Here is an 18,654-nt window from a genome sequence, read left to right on the forward strand (position 1 = left end):
AAACCTCGTTAGGTAGCAAAAACCCAGTGGGAAAATGCTCCTAATAGGGAAAAAAGTACATTAAGATCAAGTGAGTATACTTTGGGATACTTCCCCTGAGTTAGACATAACTTCCAAATAAGAGAGCTACAAGCTATTCAACTTAGAAATTTTACACATACTGATTCCTTGGATGAGCTTCTGAAAAGTAGACTTCAACAATGACTTGGTGAAGAGATCAGCCAGGTTGTCTTGGGAATGGATTTGCTTGACTCTGATGTTCTAATGCTATTGTTGCTGGTGAGGATAAAAGAACTTCGGCCCAATGTGCTTGGTGTTGTCTCCCTTGATGTATCCCTTCTTTAGTTGCTTGTTACATGCAGCATTGTCTTCAAAGAGTGTAATATGAAGGTCAACGATGGTAGTAAGATCACTAATGCTTTGAATATGTTCCATGACTTCTTTTAACAAAAAGCATTCAAGCGAGGCATCATGCAAGGCAAGAATCTTAACATGGTTCGAAAAAGTCGCAACTAGTATTTGCTTGGTAGACTTTTAAGATATTGCGGTGTCTTCAACAATAAAGACATAACCCATTTCAGAACGTGCCTTATGTGGGTCAAATAGATGCCCTGCATCTGCGTAACCAAAAGACAAGAATGAACCCGAAGACCGAGGGAGCAGCGGCTCCTTTCGAGGATTCATGGTACAGAACAGGCTCAATTTTGGCATACCCTTGAGGTAGTAGAAAATGTCTTTAATAGCATTCCAGTATTTATGTGTAGGCACAATGTTGTATCTTGCCAAAAGATTCACAAAGAAGGAGATGTCAGGTCTAGCGCATTGAGCAAGTACAATATAGCACCAAGTGCATTTTGGTATGGAACTTTAGGCTTCAAAATCTCTTCCTTATCCTCTTAGAACAAAAGGGATCTCACTTAGCATCTCCGAACGACCATAGGAGTACTCGAAGGCTTCAGTTTATCCACATTAAAATGCCACAACACCATCTGGGTGTAGTTTGATTGTTGTACTGGGATTCGATCCGAACAGTGCTTAATCTCTAGGCCAAGGCAATATCAAGTTTTTCCAAGATCCTTCATCTCAAATGCTAATACCAAGAGAACAAAAATTTCCTTAAGCTCAATCTCTAGGTCGAGGCGTGCTTTGTATCACACTATTTCATTCTTCTTACTACGCTTTCTCACGAAAACCTACTTGTAGCCCACGGGCTTCACATGTAGTGCAGTAGGAGCTACGGATCCAAACACCTTACGTTTCGCAAGCGAATCGATTTTGAATTGGATTGCTTGTTTCCTGTTTGACCAATCCATTCTACGTCGACATTCATCAATGGAACGTGGTTCAATGTCATTGGTAAGCATAATGTCAATAGCTACTGTGTATGCAAAAGCTTGATGTCAATAACTACTGCGTAATGAACTGAAATCGTGATTCTCGAGAGGCTGATATGTCTCATATAAGACATCACTGTAATCTAGAATAACCTCATGCATTGGAATAGATGAGTAACCGATGGTCATATTCATACTAGGTTCACTAATTTGTGCCGTTTTCCTCTTCCGGGATTGTGAATCCTTTAAACCAAGGGGTCTGCCATGCTTCAAGGTATGAGCAAATGATTAGCTAGTCACCAATGTACCGGGCTGCGTGGGAGGTGCAGCCAACCCTCCTTCAGGGATGACTCGTCCTTTTGAGGCGATGTTACGGCGTACGTTAGGTACGTCGATCCTTTTAGATGCGTTTGCAACAGGTATATGTGATATTGTCACCTTTGCTAGATCAGTAAAAGCATCCAACATGCTTTGAGAAATGCTTTAAAGGTCTAGAAAATGACGAACCTCAGTTTTAGATTGAGATGTGCAGGGAGCTAAATGAGACAGAGTGGGAGTAATCCACGACAATTCGCAGCGTTTGACAAGAACATGAGTGTTATTATCTTCCCTTAACGACGAGAAGATTGTCACATCAAAGTGACAATCCGCAAACATGTGGTAAAGAGATCTCTTGTCAAGGGATCTAAGTAGCGAATAATTGATAGCGAATCATAACTGATATAGATTCCCATTCTTCTTTGAGGACCCATTTTCGTACGTAGTGGCAACACTTTTAGCACAAAGACTGCGTACCCAAACACACATAAATGTGAGACGTCAGACTCATATTCAGTAACCAATTGTAATGGTGAATGAGGTTAGGTAGCGGTGGGCTTCAGGCAGACCAACATAGTTGCATGCAATATTGCATAGCCCTAGGCGGATACTGGCAACTCGGTTTGCATAACCAAAATCCAACCGATCGTTTCAAGGCACTTTATGAAAGCTTATGCCAAGCCGTTTTGGGTGTGAACATGAGGTACAAGATGCTTTAATTTCAATCCTAACTGACATCAAATAACCGTCAAAAGTTTGTGATGTAAACTATCCACCATTATCCAGTCGAATTGACTTAATTGGATAATCAAGGTTGTGTGCCCAAGGCTTAATGATTTGAGCTAAGAGTTCCGCAAAAGCAGTGTTGCATGTGGACAATAAGCAAACATGTGACCAACGTGTCGATGCATCAACCAACACCATGAAGTATTTAAATGATCCACATGTTGATTAGATAGGTCACAAATATCCCCTTGAATTCTTTGAAGAAATATAGGGGGTTGTGAATAATATTTGTAGATGAAGGTTGAATATTCAACTTCCCCAGGGAGCATGCTTTGCAAGATGAATGGCCGGGATAAGATGTTAGGTGAAGCCCATATGACACTTTAAGGATACAGCACATCATATCTCGTCTAGGATGTTGCATATGGTCATGCCAAAGAAACAAAGTGCTTTGGAACCCAAGCACAGGGCCGCCCACATGGTGGATCTCAATGGCTCAAATGGTTGTGACGTACAACCCACTCGAGAAACATTCCAGCTTCTCGTGAGTAAGCTTTTGGCCATATTCATAAGACTTGATACAAAGAAATTCAGAACCACTCTTTTTAGTGGTTTAATATGATATTGATTGTCTCGAATATCTCTAAAACCCAACAATGTTCTTCCAAAACAAGGAGAATAGAGGGCCTCTTTAATAGTTAATTTGGTACCATTAGACAACATTATATGGGCCTTTCTGTATCCTTTAATCAAGTTGGATGAGCCTGAGGTTTGTTAAAGGTGTATTTTTAGGTACGAAGTTAGTAAAATAGTGTTGCTCATGCAAAATGGTGTGCGTGGTAGCATTATCAGCCAGACGACTAACTTTCCCACTACTCATACCTAGAAATAAATTAATTGAATCGCTCACATACATAAATATAATTTCATTCATTCAATTAAGCAATCAAGAAATAATATCCAAAAAAATAATTATCCATAATTCAAAACAAATTATTCCAATGACTTGCAAAAATTGTCCGAAAAAATTAAACCATAAACGTAGAAAATAGTGGGGAAGGTTCGTTAACACCTAGTGGGTTCGGTCACTACGGATGAAAACCACCCTAACATGTCTTAGAAAAATAGAATTGTATTCTTTCCATAGGAGCTTATGCCTCCTGAAATTTTGAAACCTCCATCGTTATGGTAGTATCGCTAGGATGTTCCACATGCGTAAAGTTAGACTCACAATGAGAATGATACTTGGCAATAGCCTCAGGAGTAGCTCAACATACGCATGACCAATGATCCCTTGTTCTTGAAGTTTAGGGCCTTAGGGGCAAGGGAATTGCCCTTCAGGGTCAAATTTCCTCCTTTGGCATTTGTTGACCTTGGGCCCGTGGCTGGAGTTGCTTCCACGATCACAACGAGTTTTCCATCGTTTGTGGCTACTAGAATTAGTCACATGTGCTTCATGCATAGCATTCGATTCAATGGGTTGAGCTTGATGACTTTTCATCAAAAGCTGGTTTTGCCTTTCTATGAGAAGTAAAACAGAGATTAAATCCAAAAATGTGGTGAACTTCTATGCCCTATGTTGTTGTTGTAAGACAATATTAGTGGTATTGAAGGTCGAATAGGTCTTCTCCAGGAGATCATGTTCAGTCAAGTTCTCATTACAGATCGTAAGTAGTGATCGGATTCTACAAACTTTAGAGTTGTATTCATTCACGAGCTTAAAGTCTTAGAAGTGTGGATGTTGCTAGTTGTGTCTTGCTTCAGGCAAGTAAATGTCTTTCTGGTGATCGAAGCGATCGGCTAGAAACGAGCCATAGGGCACGTGGATCCTCTTCCGCAAGGTACTCGATTTACAACGCATCATGAATGTGTCTTTGGATGAAGATCATGGAGGTGGCTTTCTGAACTTCGTCAACTGGGACATCCATAGCCTCTTCAATGGCGGCTTGTAAACTTTTAGCAATGAGATGGAGCTTCATGTCATCGACCCACTTAGTTTTTTTCCAGATACTTCCAAATTGGTAAATTCAAGCTTGTTCAAGTTTGACATGTCCCTAAAACAAAGGGTACAAAAGGAATGTGGTTAGTCATATGGAAAGCCATAGAAATACAATTTTGAACATTTGGGTTCTATAGACATGTATAGGTTCAATTTAAGGAAAACTAATGAAAATGGCTTGAAAACTTTGAGTCTTAATGATAAGGACAAAATAAAGGGTAAAGTGAATAGTACCATAATTGACTTTTTAGTGTAAAAATGTGGTTTTTCGTTACAGTGAACAGTACAGTGGGCTATTTGTTAAAACTCCCTTTAATTTAAACATGAAAGCCTCGAGTTTCATGGTGTAAGCTTTGAATGAAAACTTCAGGTTTCAAAGGCACTAAATTCGAAGGTACAGGTTCGATTTAATTATAAACTTCCAATTCATAAGCACTTGCAAAAATACAGAATATACAACGAAGTGTAGTGAATTTGGGGTTTGCTTCAGTAACCTAAGTGTGAGTGCCTCGCAACTACGAAAGATAGTATACGATTCAAAGAAAAGAAATAATTTATTGAATTGTTAATTGCCAAAAAGTGGGCTTCACACCAATAATATTGGACGTCTTGTCAAATTAGTGGACTTCTGGTCACTTTAATTAATTCAATAGATCGTAACCATATAGGTTTGATTGTCGGAGCAAAATAATGACATTCGGGTCATATTAGCTTGAATTTTGGCTCTGGGTCAAGTGACAACAAAATTATAGCTTGATAAGCTTTAACCAATAATGTCCCAATAATTATATGGGTATGGTTATGAAACAAGGATGCAAAATATGGCATCGGGTCGAAAAATGACGCAACCCAGCTCGGTTAGGTTGGCTGCAGTGCACGGGTAGGGCTCTACAGCATGGCTACAGGTCTATTAGGTCATAGGGAAGGTTGCAGGCCATTGAGCCGTGGGTTGGGATAAACCCAACAGCAAGAGCTGTTGGAATTTGGGCCAAAACTAGTGTGGGGAAGCAGGCCCAACACAAGTTGGCCTGGGTGGATGCGCACTGAAGCCCAACGTAAGCGGGCTTTGGGTTTTGGGCCAGGGCCTGGCAAGCCCAGTGGCACAAGGGATGCTGGCACGTGGGTCGGGGCACAAGGAAAACCTAGTAAGCAACCGGGGCTTGCTGCAAGCGAGCTGTAACACTTGGGCAAGTCCAGCAAGCAAAAAGCTTGCTGCAAGCGGGCCGGGGCTCATAGGGACAAGCCCAGCAGCAAAAGGATACTGATTTTGGGCCAGGGGCGCATGTGACAAAGCCCAGCATTGTTGGAGGCTTGCTGGAGATGGGTTGGGGGATGCAAGCCTGTGTCAAACCCTACTAGGCCAAATCTTGGGGTGTTAGTGTGTATGCAGCAAGCCCAAATGGTTGATGCTGTGGTGGTCCAGACGTCAAACAGCGTCGTCCCAAAACTGCTCAACACAGCTGGGCTTCTAGCCAGCTAGAGTGGCTCAGCTCGGTGGTGCCAACGGCAGTGCGGCTGTGTGTCGTGGCCTATGCCGCAAAAAAAATCCCAATTTTTTTTCTACATCTAGAGTTAAAAATCCTAATTGCTTCTAAATTATTTCGATTCTTTGACTCACAAATTCCATATAGCATAATTGCATATTGCATGAACGTGTGTGTATATATATATATATATTGACAAATATATGAAACATATACAATAACTATTGGAAGGAAAATGTAAATATAGGGGGTTCATGCATCATGAGGAATGTTTTCATGCTTCATAGTCGTTTCAAATATCTTAATTTATTTTAAAAGAACCTGATTGGCAGAAAACAACTGAGCCTTTGATATTGAAGAAGAGCCTCCTCCACGAACCTTCAGTTCCTTAGCTTTTGGCAAGAGTGTGCTGTAGGCCTAATTTATTGAAAAATATAAAGGATAGGGAGAGAGGGGGTCGGCAGCACAGAGAGAAGAGAGAGAGGTGTAAGGTGTGTGTATGCCACCTCATTGTGCCTTTATTTATAGTAGTAGGGAAGGTAAATTTCTTACCCCAATAGAATTACGACTCTAATAGGATAATATCTAATTTATGAGATATGGTATAATCCCAAAGGGATATCTTAGATCTGTTAGGATTTACGCAATCATATTCCAAATCTAACAGAACTACTTATATTATATATATGTATATGTGTGTGTGTGTGTGTGTGTGTGTGTGTGTGTGTGTGTGTGTATGTGTGTGTGTGTGTGTATTTATATTCAGTGAACCTATACTATTATTACCATATTCATTATTCACCGCATAATATAGTTAATATATAATATAATAGTATGCAGTGGACCCTATATTATATTTATTATGTGTCAAACCCTATACTATATTCATTACGCATCAAACATCATACTTATGGGAGATATCAACGGCCAACATCATCAGTGTTTACTCAATACTCTTATTTTTATACTCTACAAAATTCATTCATTGCTATGTTTTTTATTATTGGATGTGGCTATTTAATGACGAAATTAGTTTCTACTAAATTTTTGTGCGTCAATTGTATGAATATAATTTTTTGGTTTTGACGAAAATGGATATAACCGTTAACCGTTAGAAAATCCGTTACCCAGTGGGTATGGTTATGGATAATCCCCAATGGTTAATTTGTGATTATGAATATGGTTAATTTTGTGGTTATAGAGATGCATATAGCATTTCTGTTTCCATACCAAACCATTGCCATCCTTAGTTCGAGTCTTATAATTGATCTCCTTTTTCTACAAAATATTCATCATCTCATTGTGCTAGTGTGAGAAATAACGGAAAAGGATCCTCGCCGGATGTCACGCCCCAATCTAAACGTACATCCAGGATCGACATGTGACGTCACCAAGTACCCGTATAACTAACATACCCCGCTTCCAGGATATGGACAAAGCACAACTCAAGCTTTGATTTGCTAAGTAATTTCTTATACTTTATGGATGCATCTAACCTCCTCGTTAGACTGCCTGCATACTCTAAATACGGATCAAGCCATTCGTAGTTCACCATTGTTAAACTCTGAATTTTTCATAAACATAGAGTACCACACTACACATCAACCATAAGCCAAACAACAATTGTCATCTTGCCATGCACACAGGTATGCCATTCACACTCATATGCTTCCAACACCATTCCACAATCACATCAATCAATAACACATACAATGCATCAAAATTCAAGGCTAGAGTGACACAGTTCGGCCGAAGCCTACATCTTTGAAGAATGGGATTTCGGACCACCCAACGAAATCCAACAATATCAGGTTCCAAACTACTCAACAGAACCAAAATACCAAACGACTTCTCGTAATGTACTCAGACCTGTCGCATGTACAATCAATGCCTACACCATAGGAATGGTGCACCAAGCAATCAAGAGCCCAGATAAACTACGAAGCTCGTGTGAGTGACAATAATACAACGTATGTGATAATCAATAAAAAAAAAATCATTGATCACAATTTATAAACCTCAAATATAAATTCATACTTATGAAATCATAGTCAAGTCACTAAAAACTCCGAAGGAGTCACCCAAACATCCAACGGCTTTTCTAATTCAAACCACAAAGATTCTCAAAAACTATCGTTCATCAATACACTAAAAACTAGGGTTGGAGGGACGCAGTTCGGCCGAAGCCTACGTAAGTAACCAAATAGGAAGTGGCTCCATAGCGAATTAACCAAGTAGAGCCCCCCCCCCCCTCTTTCCCCCTTGAGAAGGTAACCAAGTAGGTAGTGACCCCTAATCGTGGATTAACCAAGCAGAGTCAAAACCTACGAAGCTATTAGGCAGTGATCACCCATCGTGGATTAACCAAGCATGATCACCCCTAAGTATGTATAGCCATAAAGATTGCCCATCACGGATTAACCAAGCACAATCCATAAATAGTATGGTCCCCTATCCCGGATTAACCAAGCAGGACCACCTCTAAGAAGATAACCAAGTACGTAGTGACCCCCCATCGCGGATTAACCAAGCAGAGTCACACCTTCGAAATTGTTAGGTAGTGATCACCCATCGTAGATGATCACCCCACGGTATGTATGGCCATAAGGATCACCCATCACAGATTAACTAAGCATGATCCATAAATAGTATGGTCCCTATCGTGGATTAACCAAGCAAGACCATCCATGTACCAATGCTACATGGTGCAGACTCGATGTCACCTAACCCCATGACGCTAGGATAACAGTCCTCTACTAGCCTTCACGTTTAACAAACATTTCAAATATATATTTCAAAACACAGTTCATAAATATTTCAAATAGGCAAGTAACATAACATTTCATAAAGTAGATTGATGACAAAATTTATAAAAACAATTATTTAACATAAAACATAATTTAAAAATTCATGTTGTATCCACGAAGTATACTAGCACGAGAGGTTTTCAAGGTAATAACTATCTCACATATATTAAAGTCACTCATTGAAATAAGCCCTCAAAGCCTCACTGAGTCTCTAGTAATACTAATTTTAATATTTCGGTTCGAGACATGTTGACCAAAGGTCAACTTTCAGTCAACAGTGGGGTCCACAACCCTACGTAATTCGATCCGGAATATCCACCCATGAATTTTTGATCTGTAACTTCCCAAGAGTCTCATTAATCTTCTAGAACAATATCCTAACAATTTGAAACGATCCAACGGTCGGATCTCCGCCAATCGCTAAAATTACGAGGCGCTCAACATATGGTTTTACAAACTTACAAATTCAATTCTGGAAGAGCCATACATCAGATTCTCGATTCGTAAGTTTCTAAGGTCTTCAAATATTACGTACTATAACCCATTGAAGTTTGGTGATGATCGAATGGTCAGATTGTCGACTCATATAATGATCAAGTGGAGTGCCATAATGAAACTAGGTTCAGACAATCAAATCACATTAAGCGGATATCAAATCTGAAACCAGGACATCTAATCAAACTTGAAAAGGCATGTCGGCCCAATGGCCACGCGACGCCTCATGTGGCGGTTTCCGGCAAACGGAAACCCAATTTTCCAACTAACTCTAAAAATTACCAAATTTTATAGGTATGTAGATCTCAATGAGAGAAACAACTTTCATACCTGGCCCGAAGTCCAATTTAGACGGGAAACACCTTAAATCACCCTCGATCCACCGGAAGCCCAAAAATGGGTGTCCTTGATTTGACCTCAAAACGAGCTCCAATGCCTCCACCACTGCTTGAGCTTTGTTCCTGAGGTTGAGGAAAGTCTATTGGTGGTAGTCATTGACGAAGTTAGCTTCAGGTTGGCAGATCGCCACTGTGGAACCTCCACACGCACCGGTGCGGTTCTTTATGAAACCAAGCCAAATTTCATCAATTTTGGGGTGGAAAAAGAAGAGGGAACGATAGGGAATGTTTTCAATGTGGTGGCAAGCATTGGATTGTCGAAAAAAATGCCATAGTCAATGTCGTAATGTGTGGAGGAACCGGGTCACGGATTGCATCCACAAAACTATAGGGGTAATTTTATCCTTTCACTTATTAAAAATAAAAAAAAAAATTATACGCCGCAAATACAAACGCGTCAAAACTACAAATAAGAATATAAAGTACGAAATACGCAATCTTAAATAGTGAAATCCAAGGATGGGATTTCACACTAGATCCTTTTCTTGGGGATCCGAGAGATCCCGTAATCATAACCGTTCATCGTATATCGTGCGGTCAGAAATTATTTTAAATTTAAAATTAAATATAAATAATACCTAACAAAAATTGAACGCAAGATGTACAATGAACGGTTATGATCACAGGATCCCTCAAATCCCCACAAGATCCTTTTCCAAAAAGAACCACAAAATTGAACACTAAAAAGGGGCAATTCCATCCTTTCACCGTGCTTAAAAACAGTGAAGCTGCTAAACTGAGTTTTAGTATATATAGAATTTATTTTGTTGAATTACATCTCATGGCGTTGATGGTTGTCTGACTATTTTCATATGCTGATTCTCTAGCTAGCCGCGTATGCTTTTTCCACCGGATACTACGAAGCACCCAAGAATTTACCGAGCACATAATTAATCAATCCCCAAGAACCCCACCAACACGAAATTTGATCCCCAATTGCTGACAAAAAAATGTAATGGTTTCTACAGAATTCCGATCTAACACTGGTGCTGAAATTATACATACAATTGAATTTTATGAAATAATATTCCGGGAAAGAAATAAAACTCACCTCAACAGAAGCAAAAAGGAGTGCTACAGCGGTTCTATCAACCTCTCGAACCAAATACGCGCCTAAAATGGAATCCCTAAGTTTAAAATTATATAATCCTGCACCTTGAAACAAACTGCACAGACTGCAGCTTATGATGTACCACCGGAGCGAAAAGGGATCAAAACTTGCGTCCAGGAGGAGACATTATTCATATGCATTATTGAAACCGCAAATGATTTCTTTATTGTTTGACGTCACAGTTTCAGATAGAAGAGCGTACCACTGCACCGGTATTATATGTTCAAATGAAACGTCTTTTTAACTGCCTCCCTTCTGCTTGAGTGTAATCTTATCGCCCAAACTGAGAGCAATTCCTTGGGTCTTGCTCCTTATCCGGATATAGCCGCTAAGCTTTCCATCTGTTTGCTTTTCAATGCTCACATTCACCAAGGCGTCCTCCCCAAACAAACTCTTTGCATACAAGTTGGCTGCCAGGAATCCGCACTCACCATCCAGTGCCAATCTGAATCAAACAGAGGATGTCAGAATGCTTTGTGAGAAAACCAAAATCCATCATGTATGAATGACTACAAGTGTCCCGTGGCAAAAACTCAAAGCACAAAGGAAGATACACTGTTCATTTGTTCCTATTTTCGGTTAAGCTCACTCTTAGTTTACTATTCTGTTTTACTAGACTCCTTTGATCTACGGGTAAAAAAGCAGGATGTGATGTCAGACAATTGAATCAATTCCAACTAATAAGAAATCTTGGAATCCTAGCTCAGCCGGACTTCAATAACATTTTGATCTGAATTGGTTCATGCTAGCCAACACAACCAGACCTAAGCTTGGTTGGTCATACATCTTATAGCCCACAGCAAAGAAACAAGTCTATATTTATTAATACAATAAATATTTATCTGCAACAAATAACAGAAGCCCATTCACAGTTCAGACTGACGACCAAATCCATCTTTATCATTTAGCTCTACATAAAATTAAAAAAATGCAAAAAAATCACCAAACCTAACAAGATTGATATAGCAAGCCCCAACTACATTGAATATTCGGCCCCAGCACAGTACATTTGACAATGAATGTGCTCCAACAATTGAGGGAAATTCCAGAAACTTAAATCCTTTTCCTATTTACAACATAACTTCATTTACTTCATAACGAGGAAATATATTTCAGCAATAAGCATAGCATGGGTAGGTTATCTTGGAATCACAAATTCACAATTGTTTTAAAATGTTTAACAGCTTGTGGTAACGCCATACTCGGCATGATATTTTGGACTACCCTATGGTGTGAACATTCTTCTCACTGAACCCTAAATTGTAGTAAAAGCAATTCTAGCAGTGAAGAAGACGACTTACGGTGCAGTAAGGCACTTCATGTTAGTTGATTTCATAATATGGTCAAGAAATTCCTTCTCATCTTGAATTATAGTGTTGACAGCCACCTGAAACGGAACAGAATGTCATCAAGATTTAACACCATTTGCTCTCATAAAACAAAAACAAACAAAAAAAAAAAAGACAATTAAGACCATTCATACACAATACAAAAACAAGATATCACTAAGTAAAGTTTACTTTGACCGGTTAATAACAAGTAAACAAACAAGAGTAAGTAACACTGAAAAAAAAAAGGCAACAACATCAACTTAAAATTGAATGAAAGGACATTTTTCCCTGCATAAATGAAATTTTCATCAACTAGAAAGTTTCATCCACCACATCACTTCATATTTAGCTATTTCATTTGTCACAGAACTTTTAGAGAGTGATTGCAGAAAAATCAATTCTTCCTTGTCTTTTATCAGCATGTACATATATAATATCATAGGCGATGTACTACATTCAATGTATGCTGCAGGATTCATGTACTTGTTATGTATTTACCTATTATTAAGTGCAGTATTTTTGTATTCCCTATTCGTTACATACCCAACAAAATGTGTGTCACAACAGACTGAGACACTTAAATAGTAGATGAGGGAAAAAAAAGATCCCCGCCAATCTATACATGACACAGATACAAAAAGATAGACTGACTTCATAAAGGGAGAAAAAGGCAACTGAGACAAGACAAATTCATCAAACCAGAAAGGATACAAGGACATAGACTCAGTTCAAAATGGGAAAAAAAGGCAACCAAGACAAGAAAAATTCATCAAACCACAAAAATGAATAAAATTTAATTATTTGATAAAACAGTAACAGAAATATTGCAATGCCCCCAAAGCTAGCGGTGCCAGCAAAATTTATGCAAGCAACTTTATTGTTGATGTAGGAATCAGGCCAGAAATGAATGCTGCATACCTTGTTCTCCCATTCAAACTCTGCCCACATGGTCCTGAAAGCTCCATCACTACAAACAGCAGGAGAGATGTAGTCCATAATGTCAATATGAATATCATTGAGGACAACAACTGTACGCTCATGCACATTCGAGGTCTCATAAACAATGTTTCCAAATATGACTCCAGTCTCAGTTGAGGACACCTTGATATTAGCCTTTATTTGCTTACTAGATTCAGGAGCTAGAGTATAATTCTGTGGCCGCTCAACTAGCTTAAGATCACCCATGGTTGCCAACTCCAAGCACAAGTTCTGTAAGGTCTCCTTGGTTCGATTGATAACAGTGACATCAAGGACAATATCATAATGGTGAACAGTCACATATGCTTCGGCATACACTGGGTCGCTAAATCCAGTGAGTTGGATGATTCGATTAAGCTTGTTTGCATCATCCCCATCTTTGATAAACTCTCCTGTAGCACGTTTTAAATCATCTTGAACCTCATCTTCCAGTTCCAGTTGGCTCATACCCTTCATTTTAGATGTAGAATAGAGAATTAATTTAAATATAATACCAATCCAATATGCATCAAGTATGTTTTACAAAAATATCAAATTTAGCTATCACAAACCAATAGAATTCAAAAGATTCAAAATAAAGGCTTGTTCGAAACTACCTAGACCTGACTTGGAAAATAGATTCCAATGAAACCTTAAGTGTGTAAGTGTTGTGATATCGCATTTATGAATTGGAAAAACAAACAAAACATAGGAAACTGGAAACAAATAACCAAGATATATAACACCAAGAATTAACGTGGTTTGGCTATATGTGCCCATCGTCCACGGGGCAGTAACAACAAACTTTCACTATATCAATAATGAGTACAACAAATAATCTTGTCAAGCCTCTAGAATTAAGACTTGATGAGAAAACCTGAAAGAACAAGAACAAGAAATAAACTCTGATCTCTTTTCAATTCTTTTTCACACATTTGCCCTTATAAAATTCTCTCACTCTAACTCCTTGAGTGGTAAACAACTTATTGTTTTGCTCCAATTGAAAACTAGTGCAATAGCCCCTCTTTGTATAGACATAAAAAGGTATTCTTCAATAAGGAGTACTAATCGTAATTGGAATCAAGTTATGAATCCTTCTCCAATTGAGAAACCAACTTCAATTGGGAAAACCACTGCAATTGAGAAAACAAGTTCAATTGGGAAACCAATTTAATCCTCTAAGACTATAATTCCTAATAGACTTAAGACAACTCCTCATGGGCTAGAAAAACCAACAGTAAGCAAATTCTAGACATAGACTAAGACCATAATATATCCTTGTGAAAGATAGCAAGATAAACAGCATGTCACTCAAAAGACATAAGCCCGCCAGGAGAAGAATGAGAAAACCACATTTTCATATGATCCATTTCTGACATAAGCAATTGTATCTTTTAATCAATCATTGTATGCAATGATAATTTGAAACCATTCTAAACAATTGTACTTTCTATTATGCGTGGCTTTAATTATCTTCCACTTAAGCAAAAAAAGTGGGCCCCACATATGACACATCATCAACTGATGATTCCCCTGACAGTCATCCTAATGACAGAACCATATTGTCAAAATCTCATGAGGAAAGGGTACTAAAGACTTCAAATTGAAACCACAGGTATGAACAAGCAACATCAGGGTACTAAAATCAAATTAACCCATAAACAATGCAAGAACTAACAGATAAGCAACCATACAGTGTAGTGTATCTAGTACATCACAAGTTATCTAAATTGGTCAGCATAAGAATTGAAATGGAAATAGTGAAAGGCAACTCCGTAAATTATATCAGATTTTACAGAATTTGCATATAAGGCTAGACATATATAGAGGACAATGAATGCGAAAGTTGTACCTTCCTGTTCTTTAAATGGTAAAAGTCAATAAGGTCGTCTGGTTGTGCATGAGAAATCTGAGACTTTGCTTTTATCTCTTCTGTCTCCCTTAATTGTTTTTCTGAAAGCATGTCAACAAAACTTTGACGGCAAGATTTCAGCCATATTTTTCTGATCTCATCACCAGTATTGCATAGCAACCTTATGCAGAGGACAATCCTATCATAAGAATCACTGTCAATTGGATGTGGAAGAACTGGAGAGTGTCCTAATTGCAGCATAGAGACAACTATCAACAGTGCTTGTGAAGATGCTTTATTCACTTCAATTTTTGATGGCTGTACCTCTTCCAATCTCAGGACAAGCTTGGTCAGAGTGCATGCAACAACTGCTCCAAGGAAAAAGTCACCACTGAGAAGCAGCGATCTCAAGTTCCCGGATGCTAAGGATCCTTGAACAAGGGTAGGATGGGAGAAAACAGTTTCAGATGCAGCACTCTGAGTGGCGTAAGTTCCATCAGCAAGAATAGCTGGTCTTTTAGAAGACACGGTCATGGAGTTCAGTTGTGGAACCTTTTTTGAAGAATCATTACTTTCTTCTTCTGAAACTGAGAAAAAGGGCAATTCTCCAAGGCATTGTTTAATTGTTGCAATTCCGCTCTCAACTTCAGAAAGTGAGAGGCAATATTCTCCAATAATCCAAAGGGCACAAGAACAAACCCGTGATGCTCGGATTTGGTAGAAAGTGTCCAAAAGCCTTGTTATTATAGATACCCTCAATTTAGGGTTGGTTTCTATTATCTCTCGGACAAAAATAACCACATCAACAGCAGAAGCAACATTGCTGTCTCCCAAGAAATCCATCAACAGATGTACCACTGTGCTCGCAACTTCTGGGAACTTTATTGCACAAGAATGAATGGCTTGAATAAGCATCTGCCTGTATTCACCATTCTTTTCTAGCTCGCCATTCTGAGTCTTAACCACTTCCTTTTTCAAAGTAAGAACAACCTCATTGATGTTCTTGTGAGTAACCAAGTCAAGAACAATGTCTAGGGTCTTCCTCCTGATGTCAAGATTTGGACTAGAAAGTGCCCTAAGCACGTCCATGAACATATCAACCACAACTTCCCTATGAGAAGACTTTAGCTCTGTCAGTCGATCAAGAACAATAAGCTTCACATTGTTGTCACTCTGAGAAAGAAGCAGCTGACAGTAGGTATTGGCAGCAGCTCTAATAGCAGTAGGAGCATACGACAAGGAAACAAGTGTCCCAGCACATTCATATACAACTGCAGTTGAAGGCGCATTCAGCAAAGATATAATGATCTTAATGTACCTCCCCTTCTCTCCACGGTTTGTTCTACACACTTTTCGTATCAGCTCTAACACAATCATCTGCAACAATTCACCCCATTCAGACACCCTATCAACATTGGTCAAAAGGTAATTAACTGCACGTTCCTGGGCACAAGTAAAGAGCATAAGAAATGCATTCCTCTTAGCAGATTGATCCTGCTCTGTAGAAAGAATCTTCTCAATCATTTCAGGTGCATCAACCAAGAGTTGCTCCCCATTTGGTAGCTTATATATAGACATCACAGCTAATATAGCATTTCTTCTAATATAAGGATGCCGATGCTCCAAATTTTGCAAAACAGAGGGGATTAAGGGCTCAACTATTTCAGCCTCGTTCAATCGGCAAAGAAACCTCAAAGTTACACCACGAATATACTCATTGGGGTGCTGTAGGTTGTTCCTCAAATTTTGGCATATTAAAATCATTTCAGGCAAGACCCTACCCTTTTGATCAGTTTTGTCAATTATTTCCAAATATAGAAGCAACAACTTTTGGACTGTGTGGTCTTCAGAAGGCAAAACATATCTGACAATTGTAATAAAAAGTTGAGGTAACGTTTCACCATTCAACAAAAGCATGATTGCCTTTTTCATTGCATCAATCTTTGCATCCACGTCATTGCCCTCGAGAGATTCCTTGATTTCATTAGCAATTGCAGGTGTCCCTTTATCAAAGTGAACAAGCAGACTACAAGATTTCTCCATTTCTTTTTTGCTTCCTGAAAAACAATGGCTTCCTATTGAGTTTAAATAATCAATGGAATGACTTAAGCATGTGGTAACCAATACATACACATACATATATAATTATATATATATATATATGACTGGGCTGTTTGTCAAGGTACATAAAGGGCAATGCATTATATAGTTTGCTGCATAATCACATCTAAGATGTTTAAATTTGACTTATCTCCTAATAATACAAAATTTTTAGCTCAACACATTAAGCGCCACTCTTAAAGAGCAGAAAATGTAATCACCAAGTTTATCAATATGTCATTTAGATGTTCATACTACCCAACAACTCTGGTGCATTATATGTATTTGTCTTCATGCAGAATCAGAAGGATTCATGCAAAGTTTACTATAGTGAACAAGCTCAACAAAATGTTGCATGACTTCTCTACTTCATATACACCTGTTTCCATCATGCCTTTGCACAGACTGACGAAACCCCCCTCTTCGGTCGCATATATTCAGGATCTTGTTGCAGCGATTCACAGGAAGGATTATCAGACAGAGTCAATTGTAATTTGCAAGAAAACGGTACTTGTACGAGTAAAAGGGAAAAACCATTTTCGAATTTGCTCGAAACAGAAAACATCAGATCTGAAATTCTAGCCTTAACGAAATTGCGTTGGCTGAATTAATCAAATGTACATTACTGATCTGCCTTGTTGCAATTTCTATAAGCAGACGAAGAAGAATTCTTTTCAATTTCAAATCAAATTCTACCATTTCAGATCAACAAACAAATAAACAAAAGAAGCGGACAAGATTTAGCTTCGGAATAAGAAACAAGCTAAAGCATTAATCAATCAAATCACATATTTCAGCGCTAATCAATTGACGAGAGAAAAGTTGAAATCAAACAAAAACCAGAAGCTCTTTTCCATGTAAATCCGGCATCATTTTACGTCAATAAGAATAGATTATCTCAATTTTCTCGGTAACCAAACAGAAAAGAATGATCAAGTTTTGAGATCTGCAGATTAGCAGAGAGAGAGAGAGAGAGAGACTGACCTGCGTCAAAATTTGAGTCGAGCAGATGCAGCGACGTAGGGAGTGCAGAGAGATATCAGATCCAAAAAATGGTTGGATATTTATATCATATTTAGAGAAACCAGTTTACATTCTCATAAGTCTCTATAGAGCTACTCGATCCGCGGGACACAGTTTTGCCCTTTTTATCTTACCCTGCTCCTTCTAATTTTTATCATTTGTTTTTTTATTTTTTTATTTTCCCGTGAGACAGACCCCACTGACTAGTTTTCTACACAATTGCTATTGGTAATAAAAGATGTCGCCTAGCGATAACCATAGGAAATGACGAATTTTAGGAGGCACCTTCAAGCGCCAGATCATTTCCATAATTCCTTCGGGACCAAACGAGCACCAGGCAGCCGATGATCCCTTAAATCTAAGGACCTAGATCGAAGCCATTGGTATCCCGCCTTTACCGAATATCTCCCATTCTTGCAAGCAGCCCAAACTAGACGATCCTTCCTCAAATGGTCTCCAATCAGAGTTTTTTTTTTATAGCCTCTTGATCCTCCTGAGCGAGAAACGGTTGCAAAAAATCAATCTCCCACTCACGGGAAGAGGAGCCAATAAGAGAGCTAACCCACAAATTTTTAGTAATCGCAACCTCATCAAGCGGTACAGGGTTCCCCAAAGGTAAAGAGGGTAGCCACTTATCCACCCAGACACGCACCTCCTCACCCCCCATAATCTGCCAATGGGAGCCACTCCACAACAACTCCCTACCCGTGAGGAGACTA

The 18,654-nt window shown here is 38.8% G+C and overlaps 1 protein-coding gene across 1 annotated transcript; it reads right to left on the reverse strand.

Moving 5' to 3' along the window:
• Positions 1 to 10,481: 10,481 nt before the first annotated feature.
• On the reverse strand, positions 10,482 to 18,524 carry LOC137737602 (coatomer subunit beta-1). The gene is made up of 5 exons (XM_068477137.2): positions 17,897 to 18,524; positions 14,813 to 16,869; positions 12,922 to 13,431; positions 11,974 to 12,059; positions 10,482 to 11,117 (listed from the first exon to the last, which is right to left on the reverse strand). Exons 2-5 carry the CDS (start codon positions 16,853 to 16,855, stop codon positions 10,913 to 10,915), a joined length of 2,844 nt encoding a protein of 947 aa, XP_068333238.2. The 5' UTR covers positions 16,856 to 16,869; positions 17,897 to 18,524; the 3' UTR covers positions 10,482 to 10,912.
• Positions 18,525 to 18,654: the final 130 nt, after the last annotated feature.

The sequence above is a fragment of the Pyrus communis genome, chromosome 13 (assembly GCF_041283825.1).
Source record: "Pyrus communis isolate YQ-2024b chromosome 13, ASM4128382v1, whole genome shotgun sequence".
In the NCBI taxonomy this organism is placed as follows: domain Eukaryota; kingdom Viridiplantae; phylum Streptophyta; class Magnoliopsida; order Rosales; family Rosaceae; genus Pyrus; species Pyrus communis.